Below are 26,245 nucleotides of genomic sequence, written 5' to 3' on the forward strand. Positions count from 1 at the left end.
AGCATGTGGAAGGAGGTGTTATGATCAGATGAGACCAAAGTAGAGCTTTTTAGGCTAAATTCAAAATGCTATGTGTGGCAGAAAGCTAATACTACACATCACCCTGAAAACATTATCCCTACCATCAACCATGGTGGTGGTAGCTTGATGCTGTGGTGAAGCTTTTCTTCAGCAGCGATAGGGAAGCTGGTCAGAGTTGATGGGAATATGGATGGAGCTAAATATAGGACAATCCTGGAGGAAAACCTGTCAGAGGACTTGAGACTGGGTCGTAAGTTCACCTTCCAGCAGGACAACAACCTTAAACATACTGCCGAGCTACAAAGGTATGATTTAGATTAACCCCTTAGTGACAGAGCCAATTTGGTACTTAATGACCAGGCCAATTTTTGCAATTCTGACCACTGTCACTTTATGAGGTTATAACTCTGGAACGCTTCAACGGATCCCGCTGATTCTGAGATTGTTTTTTCGTGACATATTGTAATTCATGTTAGTGGTAACATTTCTTCGATATTACTTGCGATTATTTATGAAAAAAACGGAAATATGGCGAAAATTTTTAAAATTTTGCAATTTTCAAACTTTGTATTTTTATGCCCTTAAATCAGAGAGATATGTCATGAAAAATAGTTAATAAATAACATTTCCCACATGTCTACTTTACATCAGCACAATTTTGGAAACAAAATTTTTTTTTGTTAGGGAGTTATAAGGGTTAAAAGTTGGCCAGCAATTTCTCATTTTTACAACACCATTTTTTTTTAGGGACCACATCACATTTGAAGTCATTTTGAGGGGTCTATATGATAGAAAATAATGAAGTGTGACACCATTCTAAAAACTACACCCCTCAAGGTTCTCAAAACCACATTCAAGAAGTTTATTAACCCTTTACGTGCTTCACAGGAACTGAAACAATGTGGAAGGAAAAAATGAACATTTAACTTTTTTTTGCAAACATCTTAATTCAGAACCATTTTTTTTATTTTCACAAGTGTAAAAACAGAAATGTAACCATAAATTTTGTTATGCAATTTCTCCTGAATACGCCAATACCCCATATGTGGGGGTAAACCACTGTTAGGGCGCACCGCAGAACTTAGAAGTGAAGGAGCGCCGTTTGACTTTTTCAATGCAGAATTGGCTGGAATTGAGATCGGACACCATGTCACATTTAGAGAGCCCCTGATGTACCTAAACAGTGGAAACTCCCCACAAGTGACACCATTTTGGAAACTAGACCCCTTAAGGAACTTATCTAGATGTGTGGTGAGCACTTTGAACCCCCAAGTGCTTCACAGAAGTTTATAACGTAGAGCCGTGAAAATAAAAAATCGCTTTTGTTTACACAAAAATGATCTTTTCGCCCACAAATTCTTATTTTCACAAGGGTAACAGGAGAAATTAGACCACAAAAGTTGTTGAGCAATTTCTCCTGAGTACGCTGATACCCAATATGTGGGGGTAAACAACTGTTAGGGCGCACCGCAGAGCTTGGAAGAGAAGGAGTGCCGTTTTACTTTTTCAATGTAGAATTGGCTGGAATTGAGATTGGACGCCATGTCGCGTTTGGAGAGCCCCTGATGTGCCTAAACAGTGGAAACCCCCCACAAGTGACACCATTTTGGAAACTAGACCCCTTAAGGAACTTATCTAGATGTGTGGCGAGCACTTTGAACCCCCATGTGCTTCACAGAAGTTTATAACGTAGAGCCGTGAAAAAAAAAAATTGCATTTTTTCTACAAAAATGATCTTTTTGCCCACAAATTTTTATTTTCACAAGGGTAACAGGAGAAATTAGACCACTAAAGTTGTTGTGCAATTTCTCCTGAGTACGTCGATACCCAATATGTGGGGGTAAACCACTGTTTGGGCGCACCGCAGAGCTTGGAAGAGAAAGAGTGCCGTTTTACTTTTTCAATGTAGAATTGGCTGGAATTGAGATCGGACGCCATGTCGCGTTTGGAGAGCCCCTGATGTGCCTAAACAGTAGAAATCCCCCACAAGTGACCCCATTTTGGAAACTAGACCCCCCATGGAACTTATCTAGATGTGTGGTGAGAACCTTGAATGCCCAAGTGCTTCACAGAAGTTTATAATGCAGAGCCGTGAAAATAAAAAATATTTTTTTTTTCCACAAAAAAGATTTTTTAGCTACCAAATTTTTATTTTCACAAGGGTAACAAGAGAAATTGGACCCCAAAAGTTGTTGTCCAATTTGTCCTGAGTATGCTGGTACCCCATATGTGGGGGTAAACCACTGTTTGGGCGCACGGCAGAGCTCGGAAGGAAGGAGCGCCGTTTTGGAATGCAGACTTTGATAGAATGGTCTGCGGGTATTATGTTGCGTTTGCAGAGCCCCTGATGTACCTAACCAGTAGAAACCCTCCACAAGTGACCCCATTTTGGAAACTAGACCCCCCAAGGAACTTATCTAGATGTGTGGTGAGAACTTTGAATGCCCAAGTGCTTCACAGAAGTTTAGAATGCAGAGTCGTGAAAATAAAAAATATTATTTTTTTCCACAAAAAAGATATTGTAGCCCCCAAGTTTTTATTTTCACAAGGGTAACAGGAGAAATTGGACTGCAATAGTTGTTGTCCAATTTATCCCGAGTACGCTGATGCGCCATATGTGGGGGTAAACCACTGTTTGGGCGCACGGCAGAGCTCGGAAGGGAAGGAGCGCCTTTTTGGAATGCAGATTTTGATAGAATGGTCTGTGGGCATTATGTTGCGATTGCAGAGCCCCTGATGTACCTAAACTGTAGTAACCCCCCACAAGTGACCCCATTTTGGAAACTAGACCCCCCAAGGAACTTATCTAGATGTGTGTTGAGAACTTTGAATGCCCAAGTGCTTCACAGAAGTTTAGAATGCAGAGTCGTGAAAATAAAAAATATTATTTTTTTCACAAAAAAGATTTTGTAGCCCCCAAGTTTTTATTTTCACAAGGGTAACAAGAGAAATTGGACCCCAGAAGTTGTTGTCCAATTTATCCCGAGTACGCTGATGCCCCATATGTGGGGGTAACCCACTGTTTGGGCGCACGGCAGAGCTCAGAAGGGAGGGAGCACCATTTGACTTTTTGAGCGCAAAATTGGCTGTCGTATTTGGAGACCCCCTGATGTACCTAAACAGTGGAAACCCCCCAATTCTAGCTCCAACCCTAACCCCAACACACCCCTAACCCTAATCCCAACCTCATCCATAATCCTAATCACTAACCCTAACCATAATCACAACCCTTACCCCAAAACAACCCTAATGTCAACCCTAACCATAACCCTAATCAAAACCCTAAATCCAACACACCCCTAATCCTAATCTCAACCCTAACCTCAAACCTAACCCTAATCCCAATACACCCCTAATCACAACCCTAACCCTAATCCCAAACCTAACCCTAATCCCAAGCGTAACCCTAATGCCAACCCTAACCCTAATACCAACCCTAATCCAAACCCTAACCCTAATCCCAGGTCTAACCCTAACTTTAGCCCCAACCCTAGCCCTAACTTTAGCCCCAACCCTAACCCTAGCCCTAGGGCTACTTTCACACTTGCGTCGTTTGGCATTCCGTCGCAATCCGTCGTTTTGGACAAGAAACGGATCCTGCAAATGTGCCCGCAGGATGCGTTTTTTGCCCATAGACTTGTATTGCCGACGGATCGTGACGGATGGCCACACGTCGCGTCCGTCGTGCACTGGATCAGTTGTGTTTTGGCGGAGCGTCGGCACAAAAAAAGTTCAATGAAACGTTTTTTTGTACGTCGCATCCGCCATTTCTGACCGCGCATGCGTGGCCGTAACTCCGCCCCCTCCTCCCCAGGACATAGATTGGGCAGCGGATGTGTTGAAAAACTACAGCTGCTGCCCACGTTGTGCACAATTTTCACAACGTGCGTCGGTATGTCCGTCCGACGCATTGCGACGGCCCCGTACCGATGTAAGTGTGAAAGAAGCCTAACCCTAAGTTTAGCCCCAACCCTAACCCTAAATTTAGCCCCAACCCTAACCCTAAATTTAGCCCCAACCCTAACCCTAAATTTAGCCCCAACCCTAGCCCTAACCCTACCCCTAACCTAACCCTACCCCTAACCCTACCCCTAACCTAACCCTACCCCTAACCTAACCCTACCCCTAACCCTAACCTAACCCTACCCCTAACCCTACCCCTAACCCTACCCCTAACCCTAACCTAACCCTACCCCTACTCCTAACCTAACCCTACCCCTAACCTAACCCTACCCCTAACCCTACCCCTAATTTTAGCCCCAACTGCTGTTCTCCTGCCGGCCGGCAGATGGAGACAGATGGCGGGCGCACTGGGCATGCGTCCGCCATGTTCTGCTGCCGGCGGCCAGGAGGAGCAGCAAGAGGATCCAGGGACCTAGGTGAGTATGCTAGGGTCCCCGAATCCCCCTATTTCTCTGTCCTCTGATGTGCGATCACATCAGAGGACAGAGAATTACACTTTACTTTTTTTTTTTTTTTTTTGGCGGTCGCCGGTAAACAGTTAATTACCGGCGATCGCAAAACAGGGGTCCGTAATACCGACCCCGATCGTGCTCTTTGGGGTCTCGGCTACCCCCGGCAGCCGAGACCCCAAAGATTCTCCCGGTGCCGGCCGGCGGGCGCACTGCGCATGCGCCCGCCATTTTGAAGATGGCGGCGCCCACCGGGAGACACGAGGAGCATCGGGGGAGCTAGGTGAGTATTGGGGGGCCACCTGGGACCCCTTTTCTCTGTCCTCCGATGTGCGATCACATCGGAGGACAGAGAAATTAAAAAGAGATCGCTTTTTTTTTTTTGCGATCGCCGGTAAACGGTTAATTACCGGCGATCGCAAATGCGGGGTGGGTTAAAAACCCCCCGAATCATGTTCTCTGAGGTCTCGGCTACCCTCGGCAGCCGAGACCCCGGAGAAAATCAGCCTCTGGGGGCGCTATGGACTTTTTCCACAGCGCCGTTAATTAACGGCGCTGTGGTTTAAGTACCCTTAGCGGCCGCCGTTAAAAGGCGTGTCGGCGGTCGCTAAGGGGTTAAAGCATATTTATGTGTGTGAATTGCCCAGTCACAGTCCATACCTAATTGCAGTGAAAGATGTTTGTACAAAGTATTGACTCAGAGGGGGCTAAATACAAATGCATGTCACAATTTTCAGATTTATATTTGTAAAATAATTAGAAAACCATGTATCATTTCCTTTACACTTCACAAGTGCTTGCTACTTTGTGTGGTGTGATAAAGTCACTGGTAAACTGAAGGGTAAATCTGTGTCACTACGCTTAATGGCGTCAGTTATGTAAAACTCGGAGTATTTTCCTCCAGCACACTACATGTTGTGTGATTTAAGCTAAGTTCCTTATTGGGCTGGTTTTTATGTGGCAACCATAGAGCGGGTGGGAGGTTGTCCACCTTTTCTCCACCTGCAGAGCCTGAATGGCCCTGTGCTGACAGGACCTGTGTGATGTCACAGTCAGGTGTTCAGTCACATGGGAGAAGGAGTCACATGGTCTGGGGCTTAAATAGTTGGACTTCAGAGGCAGTCTTTGGTCAGTGGTTTGTATCTTGTGGAGGAAAGTCTGAACCTGTGTTGCTCCAGAGCAGGGTGATACCCTCGGACTCTGTTACAGCATTTTGTTTTCTTTTCTGTTTTCCTGTTTTTGTCTGAAGGGCTGTGTTTACTTTGCCCTTCTTGTTGGTTTATGCTGCCATATAATAAACCAACTGAAGACTTAAAGAGACAGTGTTCCTGTTTTCTACCTCAGGGTGTCGCCAAGTGATTTAAACTACCACAGTGGGTATATCACAAAGAATCTCAATAAAATACATTTAGGTTTATGGGTGTAACGTGGAAAAGGCCACGGGGCATGAATACTTTTTCAAGGCACTGTATATATTATACATATACGCTTGCTTCTCTGGAATTATTGTTAATTGATGTTCTTTTACTACCAGGCAGTGGCTTCAGGATGCTCTTAGGGAAAATGACCCTTCTTCTGTGCTACTATTCCTGGTTGGCTCCAAGAAAGATCTCACTGTAAGTAATGTCTTACATCAGCACAGCTGTTAGAACAGTGTTTTTCAAATTTAGTCATGTTTTTAAGTAATTCTCATGTAGATGAGGCCAAATTCAGATGCACATGGCACATGGCCCAAGTATGAACCGTGATCACCGCTGGTCTGTTGACCTGAAGTCAACATCCTTATATATGCCAATGAGGCTGTTGACTTTGAATAAGTAGACTCGTGACCAATCCAGACATCACGGTTTGCATTCTGACCATGTTTCATCGATGTCTGAGATTGGCCTGCAAGTTGTAGACTGCAATAATATTATGATACTGCATGTGCAATTTTTCTGAAATCCAAAAACCTGCTGAATCGCCTACCAGGGCAATGGGGATACACGGTACCGGGTCCGGTCACAGTTAAAGGGGTGGTCACGGTGGCAGCGACCCAGTCCGTGGCCCTGGACGCTCAAGTAAAAGGGAAAAGTCTTTAAAGGGGTCTTGAATAAAGTTTGTGTTTGTGACACCACCTGTGGTTCTCAGTCAGAGGGAACCGACGCTGCTTAAAGGGGTCCTCTGGGGTGATGTTACTTCAGCATAGATGGTGACGCTTCCCACAGGTGAAGCAGGTCCGCAGGGCTCCCAGTGTAGTGGGCAAGGATGGTGGGTTGCCGGTAAATAAACGGAGGACACAGGGTTGCAGTCTTTACCTGGTTTACTGTTGTTGTAGTCAGCCTCAGTCCAGAGTACCGGCAACAGGTGTAGATGAAGTCCAGGCAGCCTGAAGACAGGTGGAAACCCCTTTGACAGGTTAGTTTGGGAGCCTTCCACTTTGCGCTGACTATTAGTCTCTTGCTGCCTGTAGTGTCCTGACAAGGTCCTCCTTCTCTCCTGTCCTGGGACAGTACCTGCACGGTAGGCAACTTGAGCCATTTCTCTGGGGTCTCTTTACACGGTGACGCCGGGCTCTGGAATGCTGCTGTACCTCAGGTTTAATGTGGGCAGGTTACTTTCAGCTCTCTGCCCTCCGGTTCTGCTGTGGGACTTACAGTTTCACACAGCCTCGGGCTCCTGGTGCCCGGTTTCTGGGCTCAGCTTTGAGAGGCTTAATCGTAGCCTCCTCAAGCTCCTGATCACTCCTCTCCCCCTTCCCTGTCTCTTGTCTCTACCAGACTAACTTAACTCCTCCTCCAGACCAGGATGTATATTGAGGGAAGCTCCCATAAAACCGGGTTTGGCATTGATTAACAGTATAGTACAACAGGTAATTAAAGGGAATCTGTCACCAGGTTTTTGATGCCCCATCTAAGAGTAGCACAAAGTAGAGGCAGAAACCCTGATTCCAGTCATGTGTCACTTACTGGGCTGCTTGTTGTAGTTTTGATAGAATCACTGTTTTATCTGCTGCAGATCTACCAGTGCTCTGAATGCTGAGCTCTGTATAACCCTGCCCACACCACTGATTTACAGCTTCACACTGTGGATAGGTGCCAATTAGTGCTGAGGACGTGGTTGGACTACATGGCAATGGATTTACTAGTCCTCTAGTGATAATCTCTTGCTTTTAAATGTGATTTTATGAAAACGAAAGCAAACTGCTCAGTAAGTGACACATCACTGGAATCAGGGTCTTTGCCCTTACATTATTCTGCTCTCAGATTAGGTGGCAATTGTTGCAGAGTGCGTCTTCTTGCAGTCACCGCTGTACTTAGGAGAGCTTCAATCAGCAAGATATCTTGAGTAAACAGTATTTACTTCATACTGGATAAACATGAGATACAATTCAGTGTCACACAGTCCGTGCACTGAAGACAACACATTCATGAAGAAAAGCAAAACCGAAAGTAAGAAAAAAACCAACCACTGAGAGCTTCCCTCCCCACATTACAGCAAGTATATGACTTTACACACTATCGCCATCTGCTGTCTGGTTAGTTTAAAGTCCTCCTTTCACTTATAATAAGTCCCAATCTGTTGCATATGCCAACACCCTTTCTCAACAGTAAGGACTTATTCAATCAAACCCAACTTTTTTATTAGTCTCTGATGTTTATCAGCATTCAACGCCTTCGTGAAAATGTCTGCTGGCATTTCTTCAGTAGGACAGTACTCTAACTTCAAGACTCCTTGTTCCTGATGATCTCTCAAGAAATGATATTTCACATCAATATGTTTGGTTCTTGGATTGACTCTTTCCATCTGAGCAAGAACAAGACATCCTTGATTGTCCTCTTTTAGTTTTGTTGGTGCCAACTGTGGTTGTCCTAATTCTGTCAACAATTGTCTTAACCACAGTACTTCTTGACTCGCGTGTGCTGCGGCAACATATTCTGCTTCTGTTGAAGATAGTGTGTTTGACAACTGGAGCAAATGTCTCACCATAGTCTTCTCCAACAGGCAGTTTAGATATTTCTTCCCAAGAAGTAGGCTCATAGATTTTTCTTGTGCTTGTCTTGTATGAGAGACGTTTTGGTGGTTTTCCTTTGTTCTCTCTCATTGAACGTCTTGGTTCTGTGTCTGTTTGTAGTTGTGATTCTTCACTTTCAGTATTTTGTTCTTCATTAATTTCTACTTCTTTCTCATCAGATATTTCTTCAGTTGTGTCATTATTGGTTTTCTCATTTTTTGTTTCAACTGAAATCATAATATCTTCATTCAAATCTTCAATGAATGTCACACTGTTACTCACCGTAACTCTGTCTGTTTTGGGATCTAGGATTCTGTATCCTTTGCAATTTTCACTATATCCAACAAATATTCCTTCCATGGATCTGTTTTGAAGTTTGGAACGTTTTTCTGTTGGAATGAATATGAAAACTTTACATCCAAAAACTTTTAAATGATTGACACTTGGTTTCATACCTTGCCACAGTTCATATGGAGTTTTCGTCAGTTTTCTGGAAAAAAGTCTGTTCTGTAGATAAGTAGCTGTCATTGCTGCCTCACCCCAATATTTCTCTGGTAGTTTGGAATCAGTCAGCATATATCTTACCATCTCTGTTAGAGTTCTGTTTTTCCTTTCTGCTACTCCATTTTGTTCAGGTGTGTATGGAACCGTTTTCTGGTGTTCTATCCCATTTTGTCTTAAGTAGTCTTCTATTCTGTGACCTGTAAATTCACCTCCATTATCACTTCTGATGACAATTGGCTTCCTTTGAAATTTGTTACTTGATCTTGTTACATAGTCTACAAGTTTATCAAAAACTTCACTTTTGTTTTTAATTAAGTATGTGACTGTGTATCTTGAGTAATCGTCTATAAAAGTCAACATGTATCTATTGCCTCCTGATGTAGTCACTTTCATGGGTCCACATACGTCAGTATGCACCAAATCAAGTGGTCTTTCGCTTTTCATCTCACTTTCTTTTGGAATAGATATCCTTGTGGCTTTGGATTTTATACAACAATCACATCTTATGGTAATTGAGCAATCTGATATCTTTAAATCTTTTGTCAATTCTTTTCTCTGTAGTTCCCTTATACTGTCAGGGTGTCTATGTCCTAGAGATCTATGCCACATGTGAATACAGTTTTTGTGATCATGTGCACATACCTTCATCTGTTCCTTTAGTGTGTCAAAATGATATAATTGTTCATCTGCCTTGACTTTGGTTATCACCTTGTTTCCTACAATAATTGCACACTCATTGTCTTTGAATTTCACTGTAAGTCCTTTTGCTGTTAAACGTTTCACAGATAATAATCCGCTTTCCAATTTTGGAACATACAACACATCTTGTACAAGTATCTTTGAATCTTGTCCGAACTTGTTTGAACAATTTAGCATACCTTGTCCGATACCTTCTGCGGTTATTTTGCTTCCATCTGCGAGATAAATGGCTTCTTTCTTATCTAAATCAAGATCAGTAAAGAAATTCTTGTCACTTGTCATATGACTCGTTGCTCCTGAATCAATAAACCAACCAAGTGATGATTTCTTGTCTGTTACTTTAAATGTGCCATTCCAATTATTCTCACATGAATCGGAAATTGTGTTTTTTACTTTCTCTGTATGCTTTTTATGTTGTAATTTTTGTTGTTCTGCTTTCCATATGGTACAGTCTTTCTTTAAATGACCTTTTTTCTTACATCTGAAGCATTCTCTTGTCTCTTTATTATAGGGTTTTTTGAATTCTGTAGCTTTAAGGCTACGTTCACATTAGCGTTGCGCCGCCCTGCGTCGGCGACGCAACGCGCGACGCACGGAAAAACGCGCGCAAACGCGCGCAAAAACGCGCGCGTTTTGCGACGCGTGCGTCGTTTTTGACGAAAATCGGACGCACAGAAAATGCAACTTGTTGCATTTTCTTGCGTCCGACGCTAGCGTCGGAAACGACGCACGTGGCGAAAAACGCCACCCAAAAAACGCACGCGTCCCCTATGTTAAACATAGGGGCGCGTCGCCGCTGCGTCGCCGCTGCGTCGCCGACGCAACAGCGGCGCAACGCTAATGTGAACGTAGCCTAAGAGCGTTTTCACTGTCCTTTTCAGTAGAAGAATAATTTCTTTGTTCTTTTCTTCTCTGATATTCATCTATTAGTCTTGTTTTCACAAAATCTAATGTAATGTCAGTTTCTGGTCTCGTCTCAAGGGCATTTATCAAGGCTGTATGCGAATCTGGTAAACTGCACAACAATATAGCTGCTACATGACTTTCTTTACTATCTTCACCAATAGATCTTAGCTGTGATATCACTTCCATCATTGAGAATATGTGCTTCTGCATATCGTCATTTGCACTCAATCTCATACTGTACAGCTTTCTTAATTAAAAATAACTTGTGATTCAAGCTAGGTCTTTCATACAGTTTTCTTAATGCTTCCCACATTCCCTTAGCTGTTTCTTCATTTCTTATATGTATTAATTGAGCATCATCCACTAATAAGCTAATGGTGGCTCTAGCTTTTATATCCTTCTTATCCCATGTCTGATTATCTTGATCTGGTCTTGCTGTAACAATTACTTCCCATAGATCATCCTTAGATAACAACATCTCTACTTTGAATTTCCATAACTGATAATTTTCACTATTCAGTTTAGCTACTGTAAATTTCAGTTCTGTGTTACTCATCATCTTTATATAGTCTTACTTGTTTAGAGAGTTGTACTGAAGATATTCTCCTGTATGTCCTGTGAATTCTCTGCAATTATATCCAGCTCCTGGGATGCTGAATTCCTCTGTCACTCTGTATCTGGATTTTGTTCCTTCTGTTTACAGAGCTTATCTGTGTGCTCCGTTATCTGGGCTATAAACCAGGATCCTTCTGCCTGAGCTTGTAGTGTAGACCTGTAGTGTCTGGGGTGTCTGGGGTTATCTGGGGTTATCTGGGGTGCCTGGGCTTATCTGGGATGCCTGGGCCCATAACCTGTTGCAGAGTGCGTCTTCTTGCAGTCACCGCTGTACTTAGGAGAGCTTCAATCAGCAAGATATCTTGAGTAAACAGTATTTACTTCATACTGGATAAACATGAGATACAATTCAGTGTCACACAGTCCGTGCACTGAAGACAACACATTCATGAAGAAAAGCAAAACCGAAAGTAAGAAAAAAACCCACCACTGAGAGCTTCCCTCCCCACATTACAGCAAGTATATGACTTTACACACTATCGCCATCTGCTGTCTGGTTAGTATAAAGTCCTCCTTTCACTTATAATAAGTCCCAATCTGTTGCATATGCCAACAGCAATAACCTGGTGTAAGATTTCTACTCACTTGGTTGCATTTTGAGTTATGCATGGAAGCAGTTTCAGTGAAATGTCCAGGATGGTTTATTAGAAACTCCATAGGTAACTGGTCTCCTTTCTGTCTGCGGTACCACACCCCGGGGTGGAGATATGTGAGCAGCCAGTCCCACCCATCTCTCTGACTGCCCCTAAACCCATCTCTGACACGTTCTATTAACTCTCTGAGCACTAATGTACTGAAGATGCTTCTGGACTTGCATCACCAAGGCTACCAGCCTCGATGATATACATCTCCCCTCGAGGACCGGTCCTGCAATGGCCTGCATGGAGAAAGGGACATAGCGCATAAAAAAAAAACTATACTACATTTCTAGTTGGAGGTATTTGCTGATATTATTATTATTATTATTATTATTACACCAACTACATATTGGGATAGGATCTCGGAGAAGGGTATTCCCCTTTAATTTCAGTAATCCCTTATAGGATGATGCAAGCTAACCTCTCCCTCGCACAAGCACAGCTTTTACATTCAGATTTTAACTTTTATTAACTGCCTTAATACATTACCTAGCGATCTGGTTATGCTGGTTTTCTCTCCTGACAGACTCCATCTCAGTATGCCCTCATTGAGCGGGACGCCTTGAAGGTAGCTAAGGAGATGCAGGCCGAATACTGGTCTGTGTCCTCATTGACAGGTATGTCCAGTGTGTTTAAAAGGTCATCCTTAACTTAAACATATCATTTTCAATATATCAAAACTTTTTTTTAGAACTTAAAAGGATTGTCCACTACTTCGATATTGATGGCCTATTCTTAGGATAAGATCATCAAAATCAGATCATTGGGGGTTCAACACCTGGAAATCTGACCTAACCGCTGCTTTCATCTCATGCTGTGGCCAAATGTATAAAGTGTACAGATGTGGAGCTCGGCCTGCCTTTCTTGGGTATTGCAGCTCAGCTCCTTTTCACTTCTATAGGAGCTTAATGGCAGCACCCAAGAGGACAGTTCATAAGTACAGTATATCAGTCCTGAAAAACCCATATAAACATCCATGTTCAGTCCTTCGGGTAAGCTATCAATCTTTGATTCGTGGGGTTCTGACCCCCAACAATAAGCAGCATGGAAGGACAACAGACTTCAATTTTTGTTGATTTTGCCATTTATAGTCTAGTTCTGCAGGGTTTGAACATAGCCTCAAAGCGGTTGTCCAGGAATATTTGTTTCCTTAATTATAGGCATGCAGATCTACAAACAAGGCTGCAGGGCACTTGACCACTGCAGCCAATCACTGTGCTTATTATCTAAAGCCAGTTACATTGGCAGAGCCTCCGAGACCTGTGATTAGCTGCAGCAATTATGTGTGTTGTAGTCATGGCATCACCACTTCAGGGTGTCAACAAAGATCGGAGGAGTGTCGGAGAAGTATTAATGGACACTGGGAAAGTGAGCCGGCCATACAAATTAGATGGGAGTCTGCCAAACGATGCTGTGGCTGATCATTCGTCCGGCAGCCATCTCTGCCAGATCTCCCATGCACTGAAACACTCGTTCGGCCAAGCACACCTTTGTTTTCTGATGAGTCGGTTGGCGGATTATCTACAGGAGAACAATGCAATCTGCAGTCCGCAATCAGACATGATTGATCAAATCTCCACCAATTATTCAGCCGGCACCGCCAAACACAGACTGTCAGCTGAACCTGTCAATATTGGCAAATTCGGCTGACATTATTCTTGTGTATGGTCATCTTAAGTCATCACTCCCTTCACCTTTGACTTTTCAAAACCTCAATTTTATTACCTTGACTTCTCTTCTTGATTCTTCACCCCATCCACAAATGTCCTGTTGTTTTATCTCCTAAATGTTGTGCTCTTGTCTCAGTCATTCATTTATAAACTCATCTGATGAAGAAGGCTCTGTGCTCCGAATACTTGCAAATAGAATGTTTCTGGTTAGCCAATAAATCTTTCTCTCCTAAAAATCTGAGACATTCTAATTTATCTGAACAAATTGTATGTTTTTCCAGGAGAAAACGTGAAGGAATTCTTTTTCCGGGTGGCATCCTTAACATTTGAGACCAGTGTGCTAGCTGAGTTGGAGAAAACTAATGCACGAAGGATAGGTGATGTAGTGAGTAAGTAATAATAATCTGATGCTCACGTTTTGATAAATTGGTAGCAGAGGTTATGTACGGTATATACGATACGTTCCACTAATAATAAAGTTAAACACAATCCATAAAATATTTCATCTGTGTAACATGATAAGTGTGATAATTCATGCACATGACCAAATTAAAGCACCATACAAGCTGCCGACATTTATAAATTAACCTCTTAGACCCAGTGAGATGGGTGTCCTATGAAAATAAATGAAAATAAATGGCAGAATAGCTGTATAATACTCAGATTACAATGAGCTTTTTAGCAGTCCAGCTGCATCTCATAAAACAGACTGATTTTAATGTCAGGCAGGGATGCTTTCACAATAATACAGCCTTTCTTAGATGGATTTTGAAAGCAAGTACACCAGCTCCATCAGCTCTGAGATCTATGTAATAATGTATACACCTTGTCGTGTTCAATTCAATGGCATCTGATTTAATGCTTTCTGAACCTTCTCAAATGGGCCCATGGAAATCTGTAGGGGTCACAGACTGCTCCTGTCGGTGGTTCAGTGGCTTCCACTGACGTTACGTCGACAGAGCAGCTCTGCTTTGTTGACCTCTGTGACTGCTGATGTCATGCTGATTGACAGCCGGCTCCCCACTGTCTAACTGCGGGGAGCTGGCTGTCCATCAGCATAATGCTCGCACTTATGCCCTGTCAACAGAGCAGCCCAGAAGAGACATGGAGCAGCTCAATCGTCAGCAGGAAAGATCGGTGATTGCTCTCTGCTGGTGCCGGGTAGAAAAGGCAGTTGCCTGTTAGTTTTTTGGTCTTTAGTAAAAAAACAAAACAAAAGTAGCCCTGAAAACCCCTTTAATTCTACTGCTTAGACCTGAATGCAATAAATAACATTATTAATGCCTGCAGCTTTCACTAGATGGCACATACAGGTCTGGTAGAACAGCACGCTCCAAAGCTCACCCTGGGCAGCAGCAATCATTTAACTAAAGAGCTATCAGGGTTTTGTGCGACATCTGGTGCAAAGGTGTAAAACCTAATTTCTTTCTTTCTCTTTTTAAGGAATAAACAGCAATGACAACAACTTGTATCAAAGCACAAAGAAGACCAAGTCTAAGTGTTGTCAGTGACAAGGGACAGTCACATCACCAAAGCGTTGCACAGATCTGGGAGAAGATACCTATTACTACATATAAATGTAAACCGCTGCTGCCCTGCTCTGTTCTAGGAGGTTTTTCAGGGTCCATCTTATAATATTGCTGAATATTACAGGTACATTTCATTACATTCTGCCAGAAGATGAAACGTAGTGCATTGCAGGGCAAAGTTCTATTATTCATTTTCTAAGATCATTTATTTAAATAGAAAAAGATAACATTTTCATTTGTTTTACACTTATTCCGTTGCTCCACAGAGTAGATACCATCTAATAGCAGGGTAGAGTTACAGAAGCTGTCTTGGATTATATACATACTGTATATTTTGGAAAAAGCATCATCCTTGTTAATGTACTGCATCTGGTGTTACAGTTTATCCCCATACATTTAATTTGGGGATGAGCTGAAATATCTGCATTGGACACGGCCTGTGGAAAAAAAGTGGCGCCATTTCTGGAGAAAAGCAGAAAGCTGAAGGCTTCTATAAACCCGTACTACTTCCTGATGATGTGTAATTTCATAGTGATATTCTATAACGATGCTGTCCTCTTAGCCTTACCCTATGTGTAACACTATGCACATGGTTTTGTAACATTTATCGAAAGTGACAATGCTTATGTCTTTTATTATATGACTATGACATCTTTGGGCACCTTGCAATACAATGTCTTTTTGTAAAACCAATTATATTTTTTAAGAATTATGCTTTCAAATAAATATTTTGCATTCTCGGTACAAAAATATCTGAACAATGCTTTATGTAATCAAAACTGTTCAACTTTTACTCAGCTCAGTACACCTGTAGATAATGTGGCACACTAAGGGCACTACTAATGAATGCTGACGTTATACACGCCACAGTTGGGTGTGTTTAAAAAAAAAAAGTTCTTGTGCCCAGACGATCTTATACTGTAAATGTGCCCCTGCTGTGTACTGTGTAATAGCGGTTACTGACCGTGCGGGAACATGATCTGATCATAACACAGCTCCAGGCAGGCAGGGGAGGAAGCAAAAGAGTATACAGACATTATAGCAGTGGATCACAGCTGATACTTTCTGTGAGGTTAAACATTTTTAAAAACAAGCATTAAAAGCTTTATCTCATGGAAAGAATCAGCTGTGATCCCATGCTGTCCTGTCTGTATACTCTTTTTTTGCGTCCTCCCCTGCCCAGGAGCATGGTATGATCAGACCATGTTCCTTCACAGGTCAGACACGGCCATTACACAGTACACAGAAGGGAGACATGTATAAGATTATCTCAGCACAGGAACATTTTTTTAAACACCTTCAATTGTGGATCTTATTATTCCAAGATTATTGTCACACCGTTAACGGCGATAAAGGGCAGGACGGCGTACTGGAACCCGCACCTGTCCCTGCCACTATAATGGGGCCCTGGCTTTCCCTTATCTCAGGGGTACCTATGATAGTTAGGAGGCCTGAGCTGCCAGCGTATCCCTTTCTCCTGTGCAGGCCCTATCAGTGGCCCCCTCTCCCCCCAAGGGAGGTGGACTGTACCAGTGTATAAATACAACAACTAACAGGGTATACAGACAAGGTAACTAAAAAGTCTCAAACTCCCCAAATGCTCACACAACCACAGAGGAAAAACAGAGAAGGGAAGATAAGGAAAAAACTAGGAAGGAAAACAGGTTTAACATGCAACCAAAACAGCAGACACCAATCTCTGTAAATAAACCTCCAAACTCCAACTCTACGCTCCTTCACACTCTCCAAGCCAGGCAGCAGAACTGATCACTGACAATAGCTGTAGTCAGGGCTGAGTCTATATAGAGGATGAGATTACAAAATCCACTTCAGGTGAGAGACCCAGCTCTCAGCAACTCAGCAATAAGGACAACTCCTGCACTGCTGGCACAAAGCAGCCAGGTCAGAACACAGGAGAAGAGCTTCTGTTCACTGTGTGTGAACAAGGCCCAGAGCGCTGCGGTTCTCTGGAACCTCTCTGTCGCGGTAGCCCCGTGACAATTATTAATTAAAATATACTTTGTTCCTGGTAAAACTCCTTTCATGTATTCAGCACATCTTCTCAGTGGCGAGCGTCTCGTTGCCTCACCAGAAATGTTGGCCCTTCATCAGATAACCTGCTTCAATTACCTGTTCACAGTGGGGGTTGCAGGCAGTGCTCAAATATCCCCAGCATTTCATCTGTATAACTCATAACTCCACCCATCACAGTCAGAATTCCCTTATAAGGATGGATTCCGTCAGAAACCGAAAAAGAGTTCCAATGGAGTCATTATAAGGCAAACTGAGTTACTTCGGACTCCTTCTGGCCTCCATCGCAGCAGTCTCCATCTTTTTTGGTCGTGCACAAAAACGTGATAGACTAGACTTTTGTGCACCTCCTAAAACCACAGACTGTGCTGGAATGACGGCCAGGAAGACAGAGTGGCTGTTGGAGTTTATGTTGAAATCATGTTTTTCAAGGATACTGACGGAAACCTCCACTCAATGCTCAACATAGGGTACTGCATAAGTATGAACCTAAGCTATATATTAGCATAAGGTTGTCAAGCAAATTGTTTTCTAACATTCATCTAATCCGTGTATTACACTAAAGGCCCCCATAAACAATCAGTTTCACCAGGACTAGTCCGACGTTTGTTATGGGGAATTGGGAAAGATATGTGTTGATCTAAATAAGAAATGATAGGATCAAAAAAATATATCCTGCTTTGTCCTTGTTTCCACCAACAGTAGCCCTCAACCAGAGGTCTGCAAGGTCCAAAGACATTGAGGAAGATTTACCAATAATGTAACTTGAGATTAAAACCTACTAGAAGTAAAAGCAAAAATCCTGACCAATGTTTGGACAGACTATACTTAGAATAAAATAGCGCCAAATTTATCACAGTGGCTCATTCTGGTTAATAAATTTGCGACTTTTTTTATTTTTTATTGAAGCTTTACATCCCCTCCTTGTTGACTTACTTTGTGACTAAGTTTTGGTGCAAGTTGATATTGTCACATTGTAGCCAGGTCCTTTCCTATTAACCACACTCCTTGTTAGCCACATTATTATTATTATTATTTATTATTATAGCGCCATTTATTCCATGGCGCTTTACATGTGAGGAGGGGTATACATAATAAAAACAAGTACAATAATCTTGAACAATACAAGTCACAACTGGTACAGGAGGAGAGAGGACCCTGCCCGCGAGGGCTCACAATCTACAAGGGATGGGTGAGGATACAGTAGGTGAGGGTAGAGCTGGTCGTGCAGCGGTTTGGTCGATCGGTGGTTACTGCAGGTTGTAGGCTTGTCGGAAGAGGTAGGTCTTCAGGTTCTTTTTGTCCAGGGTCTGGGCTCCGCTCCGTTCACCCCGGTTTGCTGAACTCTGTTGTGCTCCATGTCAATCTTTGTCTATATGATTGTCTGGATAGGCCAAATAAGACGCACACCTGTGTCTTGGTATTAAGACTCTTAGTTTTCCTGTGTCCTGTCTGCCTACGGCCTCTACTGCTTCCATAACTGCTTCCATAGCTGCTTCAAGTGTTCTGTCTGTCTGCCTCCACTGATTCCATATCTGCTTCAGGTGTCCTGTCTGCTTTCCACCTTCACTGCTTCTATACCTGATTCAGGTGTCTTGTCTGCCTGCTGTCTCTACTGCCTCCATACCCAATTCAGTGGTCCTGGCTGCCTGCGGCCTCCACTGCTTCCATACCTGATTCAGGTGTCCTGTTTGCCTTCCGCCTCCACTGTTTCCAAACCTGATTCAGATGTCCTGTCTGCCTGCGGCCTCCACTGCTTCCATATCTGCTTCAGGTGTCCTGTCTGCCTTCTGCCTCCACTGCTTCCATACCTGATTCAGGTGTCCTGTCTGCTTTCCACTTCCACTGCTTCCATACATGCTTCAGGTGTCCTGTCTGCTTTCCACTTCCACTGCTTCCATACCTGCTTCAGGTGTCCTGTCTGCTTTCCACTTCCACTGCTTCCATACCTGATTTAAGTGTCCTGTCTGCCTTCCGCCTCCACTGCATCCATACCTGCTTCACTTGTCCTGTCTGCCTTCCACTTCCACTGCTTCCATACCTGATTCAGGTGTCCTGTCTGCCTGCGGTCTCTACTGCCTCCATACCTGATTCAGGTGTCCTGTCTGCCTTCCGCCCCCACTGCTTCCATATCTGCTTCAGGTGTACTGTCTGCCTTCTGCCTCCACTGCTTCCATACCTGCTTCAGGTGTCCTGTCTGCCACCCACTTCTTCCACTGCTTCCATACCTGAGTCAGGTGTCCTGTCTGCCTGCAGCCTCCACTGCTTCCATCCCTGATTCAAGTGTCCTGTCTGCCTTCCACTTCCACTGCTTCCATACCTGAGTCAGATGTCCTGTCTACCTGCGGCCTCCACTGCTTCCATACCTGATTCTGGTGTCCTGTCTGCCTTCCGCCTCCACTGCTTCCATACCTGATTCAGGTGTCCTGTCTGCGGCCTTTTTTTAGAGAATATGAATTATAACACCAAAACTTTTTCTCCACTCATGGTTTGTGGTTGGGTGAAGCCATTTATTGTCAAACTACTGTGTTTTCTATTTTTAAATCATAATGATAATCCAAAATCCAAATGACCCTGATCAAAAGTTCACATACCCCATTTCTTAATACCGTGTATTGCCCCCTCTAACATCAATGACAGCTTGAAATCTTTTGTGGTAGTTGTGGATAAGGTTCTTTAATTTCTCAGATGGTAAAGTTGCAAAATTTTCTAGGCAAAAAGCCCCCAGTTCCAGTAAATTCCTGGGCTGTCTAGCATGAACTGTGCGCTTGAGATCTCCCCAGAGTGGCTCAATAATATTGAGGTCAAGAGACTGAGATGGCCACTCCAGAACCTTCACTTTGTTCTGCTGTAGCCAATGACAGGTCGACTTGGCCTTGTGTTTTTGATCGTTGTCATGTTGGAACGTCCAAATACATTCCATGCGCAGCGGCCAGGCTGATGATTGCAAATCTGCCTCCAGTATTTGCTTATAGCATGCTGCATTCATCTTTATTTCAACTTTGACCAAGTTTCCTGTGCCTTTGTAGCTCACACATCCCCAAAAGATCATCGATCCACCTCCGTGCTTTACAGTAGGAGTGGTGTTCCTTTCATCATATGCCTTGTTGACCTCTCTCCAAATGTAACGTTTATGGTCGTGGACAAAAAGTAAAATTTTGGTCTCATCACTCCAAATTACTTTACTCCAGAAGTTTTGAGGCTTGTCTTTGTGCTATTTTGCATATTATAGGTGAGATACTTTGTAGCATTTGCGCAGTAATGGCTTTCTTCTGGCGACCATGCAGCCCATTTTTCTTCAAGTGCCTCTTAATTGTGCATCTGAAACAGCCACACCGCTGGTTTTCAGAGAGTCCTGTATTTCAGCTGATGTTAATTGTGGGTTTTTCTTTGCATACAATTTTCCTGGCAGTTGTGGATGACATTTTTGTTGGCCTACCTGACCATGGTTTTGTTTTTACAGAGCCCCTGATTTTATAATCAAAGTTTGAACTCTGCTGACTGGCATTATCAATACCTTAAATATCTTTTTGTATCCCTTTCCTGTTTTATACAGTTCAGCTACATTTTCCTGTAGATCCATTGACAATTCTTTTGTTTTCCCCATGATTCACAATCCAGAAATGTTAGTGGCTGGATGAAAGATGCAAAGTCTGTCTGGATCAAAGAAACTCACTCAGCTTTTATACACACTGATTACAAGCAAATAGGTCACAGGCTAAGATGTTAACTTTAGTTGCCAATCAAACCCATTTGTGTCAACTTCTGTGCATGTTATCAGGCCAAAATCACCAGGGTATGTGAACTTTTGATCAGGGTCATTTGGATGTTTTGGGTTGTAATTATTATTTAAAAAGAGAAAACACAGTAGTTTGACAATAAATGCCTTCACCCAACCACTGACCATGAGTGGAGAAAAAGTGTTGGTGTTATCATTTATATTCTCTGAAAAAAGGCCAAGAAAGCAAAAATTCTGCCAAGGTATGTAAACTTTTGAGCACAACTGTATATCCTATCAAAGTAAATTTTAGTAAACTATTTGTATATTGATTTGATGAAGCAACATTTCAGAGATCTTAAGCTTCTTACAATTTGAGAATTACCAGACTGAACCCAGTTGGTGTTTGTTGCTTTATTTCAGTATTGAGTAGGTAAAGTTCATTTACAATTTTCCCAAATGGCAAGGACATTAACATAATTCACAGTTCTTTAACATAAAATAAAGGATCACTACTGCCAACTCTCATTTCTTTACCCTACTTGTAGTTATGAAAGGTAACTAGGAATGAAGACACCAAGACATCTTGTGACATGGATAATAAATTCTGGAGCACATCTTTCCTTCCCGTCTTGGAGAAGTGGATATATGGCAGTTTGTATATGATAGCGCTGAGGTATTGAAATTACTTGTGGTTAGATCTATGACAGATAACATGGTATTGGAATACACATTGAACTACTTCAAGAATCTACTCATTCAGATGAATGAAGACACTTTGATACCAGGGAAACTGTCACAAATTGTTCTGCTGGTCATTGAAGGCATGAAAGCTCTCCAAGAAGTGTCCATTAAACTGGCTCCTTACGTCTTCGGGGACACAGTCCGAACTTTTGTAGTGTTCTCTCACCCATTTGCCTCCAGCACTGTCCTCAATACAGATGGTAGCAACTCCTATAGGAAAAAGACAATGATTAAGTCAATGACTTGTGTATGGCGCCCAGGGCCGCCATCAGGGCATTACAGCCGTGACTGGCGTATGGGGCCCGGTGAGCAGAGGGGGCCCGCATCGGGCCCCCTCTTACCTGCTCACCGGGCCCCTACCGGCAGCCGCAGGCTGAACCGGGCCCTTAGCGGCGGCCGGTGCTACAGCTGTACGCCATTGACATGCGGGCCCGCGCCCGCACGTCAATAGTTAACAGCCGCCAGCCGCAGCGTGCAGGTCGCCGGCGTCTGACGTCATTGTCAGTCGCCGGCGAGTGCACGGTGCAGCTGCGTTGAGAGAGGAGCGCGGCAGGTAAGTAGAACTTTTTTTTTTTTTGAGAGCGGCGATGCGGGGGGGGGGGGGGGTGTGGGGGGCAGTAAAGCTGGACACAGGGTGGGGGCCGGGGGGCAGTAAAGCTGGACACAGGGTGGGGGCCGGGGGGCAGTAAAGCTGGACACAGGGTGGGGGCCGGGGGGCAGTAAAGCTGGACACAGGTTGGGGGCCGGGGGGCAGTAAAGCTGGACACAGGGTGGGGGCCGGGGGGCAGTAAAGCTGGACACAGGGTGGGGGCCGGGGGGCAGTAAAGCTGGACACAGGGTGGGGGCCGGGGGGCAGTAAAGCTGGACACAGGGTGGGGGCCGGGGGGCAGTAAAGCTGGATACGGGGGGGCAGAGTGCTGAGCAGAGTGCTGGACAGAGATGGGGCAGAGTGCTGGACAGAGATGGGGCAGAGTGCTGGACAGAGATGGGGCAGAGTGCTGAACAGAGATGGGGCAGAGTGCTGAACAGAGATGGGGCAGAGTGCTGAACAGAGATGGGGCAGAGTGCTGGACAGAGATGGGGCAGAGTGCTGGACAGAGATGGGGCAGAGTGCTGAACAGAGATGGGGCAGAGTGCTGGACAGAGATGGGGCAGAGTGCTGGACAGAGATGGGGCAGAGTGCTGGACAGAGATGGGGCAGAGTGCTGGACAGAGATGGGGCAGAGTGCTGGACAGAGATGGGGCAGAGTGCTGGACAGAGATGGGGCAGAGTGCTGAACAGAGATGGGGCAGAGTGCTGGACAGAGATGGGGCAGAGTGCTGGACAGAGATGGGGCAGAGTGCTGGACAGAGATGGGGCAGAGTGCTGGACAGAGATGAGGCAGGATTGGAAACAGATGGGGCAGAGTGCTGGACACAGATGGGGCAGGATTGCACACAGACTGGGCAGAGTGCTGGACACAGATGGGGCAGGATTGGACACAGATGGGGCAGAGTGCTGGACACAGATGGGGCAGGATTGGAAACAGATGGGGCAGGATGGATACGATGGAGACAGATGGGGCAGGATGGGGAGATCATATGGGGCAGAATGGATACCCATGAGGGCAGGATGGGAGAACATATGGCTGGAGCCTGGAATGAGACACACGGGGGCTAGGATGGCGAATATTACCATAGGGGCTAATTAAGGGATATTATTATTGCAGTGATGTATTTATTTTATTTTTTGAGTATACTGTTTTAAATGGGGGGGAGGTCCTGTTACTGTGTAGAGTGATACTATGTTGCCTTCTTCATGTGGTGTAATGTAGAAGTTGGGAAAATTAAGTAATGTGTTCTACAAGCGGAACTCGAGATAACTGTTTTATTTCCTGCAGAGACGAGTCCTGGCTGGATGAAGTGATGGCGGTCTGTGCTGGATGAAAGATGAAGGACTTCACCTAGAGACGTCACTGGTGAGTCAGTGTTACCTATACACTGACACTATACACTGTATACTATATACAGAGGTCCTGTGTACAATGTCACCAGTGATCACTGTATTACCTATACATTATATACAGAGCTCCTGTGTATAATGTCACCGGTGATCACTGTATTACCTGTACACAGACGCTGCTTACTAATTACAGATCTCCTGTGTATAATGGCACTGATGGTGATAGTATTGTGGGTTTTTTTTTATTACTGATCAGTATTGTAGTATTCAGTCATTTGTGGTTATATGCGGTCTGGTCATGGTGTAGCGGTATTTGTTCCTTGTATTTTATATTATTCGATCACTGTGGTGGTAATATGTCATCTGGTCATAGTGCGGTGGTATTTGTTCCTTGTATGTAGTATTATAGGTCATTTTAAAAATTGAAAAATAAATAAAAATATACCTAAATTGTATTGCATATTTTAACAAATATTTAGTAGGTTACAGTAGAGTAGGGCCCGGCCAAAAGTGTCTACCGTGTTATGGTGGCGGCTTAAAAAATCTTTTGGCCAAAACAAAAGCTGCCGGCTATATGTGTGATCTGGTGATGGGAACTGTCAATGTGTGATAGGTGAGAAGTGGAGATTTTCCAAGAGACAGCGGAGGGACTGTGGCCAGTTCGAGGGGTGGAGCCTGGAGGCGGGGCTGGGGTGGAGCCTGGGCGGAGTTTCAAGGGGGCCCCGAAAATTTTGCCAGTATGGGGCCCCAAAATTTCTAGTGGCAGCCCTGATGGCGCCTCTTACACCCATTCCTCACACCATCACCTAGTAGCCAGAGACCGATTTCACACATCCGTGTTCCTCATTCCGAGTACAGACAGTGATGCACTGACCGGCTGTGGGCTTGCTGACCCAAACTTGACAACGTCCTAGGCATATACAGCTGTAGCAAAAATTAAGAGACCGCTGCAAAATGTTCAGTTTGTCTGATTTTTCTCTTTATAGGTATATATTTGAGTAAAATGTAAATTGTTCTTTTATTCTATAAACTTCTGACAACATGTCTCCAGTACTTTCAGACCTCAAATAATGCAACGAAAACAAGTTCATAGTCATTTAGAAACAACAATACTAATGTTTTAACTCAGGAAGAGTTCAGAAATCAATATTTTGTGGAATAACCATGATTTTTAATCACAGCTTTCATGCGTCTTTCCACCAGTCTTTCACACTGCTTCTGGCGCAAAAATTTAAGCAGTTTTTTGTTTGATGGCTTGTGACTATCAATCATCCTTTTGATTATATTCCAGAGGTTTTCAGTGGGGTTCAGGTCTGGAGATTGGGCTGCCCATGACAGGGTTTTGATGTAGTGGTCTCTTAATTTTTGCCAGAGCTGTATGATGGTGCATCACACGTACGTGTGAAACAGGCCTTTCTGTACTGCTATTATAGACTTTTGTATCTAATACAGGTCCTTCTCAAAAAATTAGCATATAGTGTTAAATTTCATTATTTACCATAATGTAATGATTACAATTAAACTTTCATATATTATAGATTCATTATCCACCAACTGAAATTTGTCAGGTCTTTTATTGTTTTAATACTGATGATTTTGGCATACAACTCCTGATAACCCAAAAAACCTGTCTCAATAAATTAGCATATCAAGAAAAGGTTCTCTAAACGACCTATTACCCTAATCTTCTGAATCAACTAATTAACTCTAAACACATGCAAAAGATACCTGAGGCTTTTATAAACTCCCTGCCTGGTTCATTACTCAAAACCCCCATCATGGGTAAGACTAGCGACCTGACAGATGTCAAGAAGGCCATCATTGACACCCTCAAGCAAGAGGGTAAGACCCAGAAAGAAATTTCTCAACAAATAGGCTGTTCCCAGAGTGCTGTATCAAGGCACCTCAATGGTAAGTCTGTTGGAAGGAAACAATGTGGCAGAAAACGCTGTACAACGAGAAGAGGAGACCGGACCCTGAGGAAGATTGTGGAGAAGGACCGATTCCAGACCTTGGGGAACCTGAGTAAGCAGTGGACTGAGTCTGGTGTGGAAACATCCAGAGCCACCGTGCACAGGCGTGTGCAGGAAATGGGCTACAGGTGCCGCATTCCCCAGGTAAAGCCACTTTTGAACCATAAACAGCGGCAGAGGCGCCTGACCTGGGCTACAGAGAAGCAGCACTGGACTGTTGCTAAGTGGTCCCAAGTACTTTTTTCTGATGAAAGCAAATTTTGCATGTCATTCGGAAATCAAGGTGCCAGAGTCTGGAGGAAGACTGGGGAGAAGGAAATGCCAAAATGCCTGAAGTCCAGTGTCAAGTACCCACAGTCAGTGATGGTGTGGGGTGCCATGTCAGCTGCTGGTGTTGGTCCACTGTGTTTCATCAAGGGCAGGGTCAATGCAGCTAGCTATCAGGAGATTTTGGAGCACTTCATGCTTCTATCGGCTGAAATGCTTTATGGAGATGAAGATTTCATTTTTCAGCACGACCTGGCACCTGCTCACAGTGCCAAAACCACTGGTAAATGGTTTACTGACCATGGTATTACTGTGCTCAATTGGCCTGCCAACTCTCCTGACCTGAACCCCATAGAGAATCTGTGGGATATTGTGAAGAGAAAGTTGAGAGACGCAAGACCCAACACTCTGGATGAGCTTAAGGCCGCTATTGAAGCATCCTGGGCCTCCATAACATCTCAGCAGTGTCACAGGCTGATTGCCTCCATGCCACGCCGCATTGAAGCAGTCATTTCTGCCAAAGGATTCCCGACCAAGTATTGAGTGCATAACTGAACATTATTATTTGTTGGTTTTTTTGTT

At 43.9% G+C, this 26,245-nt stretch overlaps 2 protein-coding genes across 5 annotated transcripts in view; one reads left to right on the forward strand and one right to left on the reverse strand.

Annotated features, from left to right (window-relative positions):
• Window positions 1–15,738, forward strand: part of RAB34 (RAB34, member RAS oncogene family) — a 70,962-nt gene extending 55,224 nt beyond the window's left edge. For all 4 annotated transcript variants that reach the window (XM_069761221.1, XM_069761219.1, XM_069761220.1 and 1 more), the window contains exons 8-11: window positions 5,968–6,049; window positions 12,316–12,406; window positions 13,741–13,848; window positions 14,903–15,738. In XM_069761221.1, coding sequence (XP_069617322.1) covers window positions 5,968–6,049; window positions 12,316–12,406; window positions 13,741–13,848; window positions 14,903–14,970 — 349 coding nt within the window. In that variant the 3' untranslated portion in view covers window positions 14,971–15,738. The remainder of the gene's footprint in view (window positions 1–5,967; window positions 6,050–12,315; window positions 12,407–13,740; window positions 13,849–14,902) is intronic.
• A 5,398-nt stretch (window positions 15,739–21,136) lies between these two features.
• The window catches only part of LOC138672825 (adenine phosphoribosyltransferase-like), a 43,077-nt gene continuing 37,968 nt past the window's right edge, over window positions 21,137–26,245 (reverse strand). The window contains exon 6 of the mRNA XM_069761223.1: window positions 21,137–21,691. Coding sequence (XP_069617324.1) covers window positions 21,534–21,691 — 158 coding nt within the window. The 3' untranslated portion in view covers window positions 21,137–21,533. The remainder of the gene's footprint in view (window positions 21,692–26,245) is intronic.

This window comes from Ranitomeya imitator, chromosome 3 (genome assembly GCF_032444005.1).
Source record: "Ranitomeya imitator isolate aRanImi1 chromosome 3, aRanImi1.pri, whole genome shotgun sequence".
NCBI classification, from domain to species: Eukaryota; Metazoa; Chordata; class Amphibia; order Anura; family Dendrobatidae; genus Ranitomeya; species Ranitomeya imitator.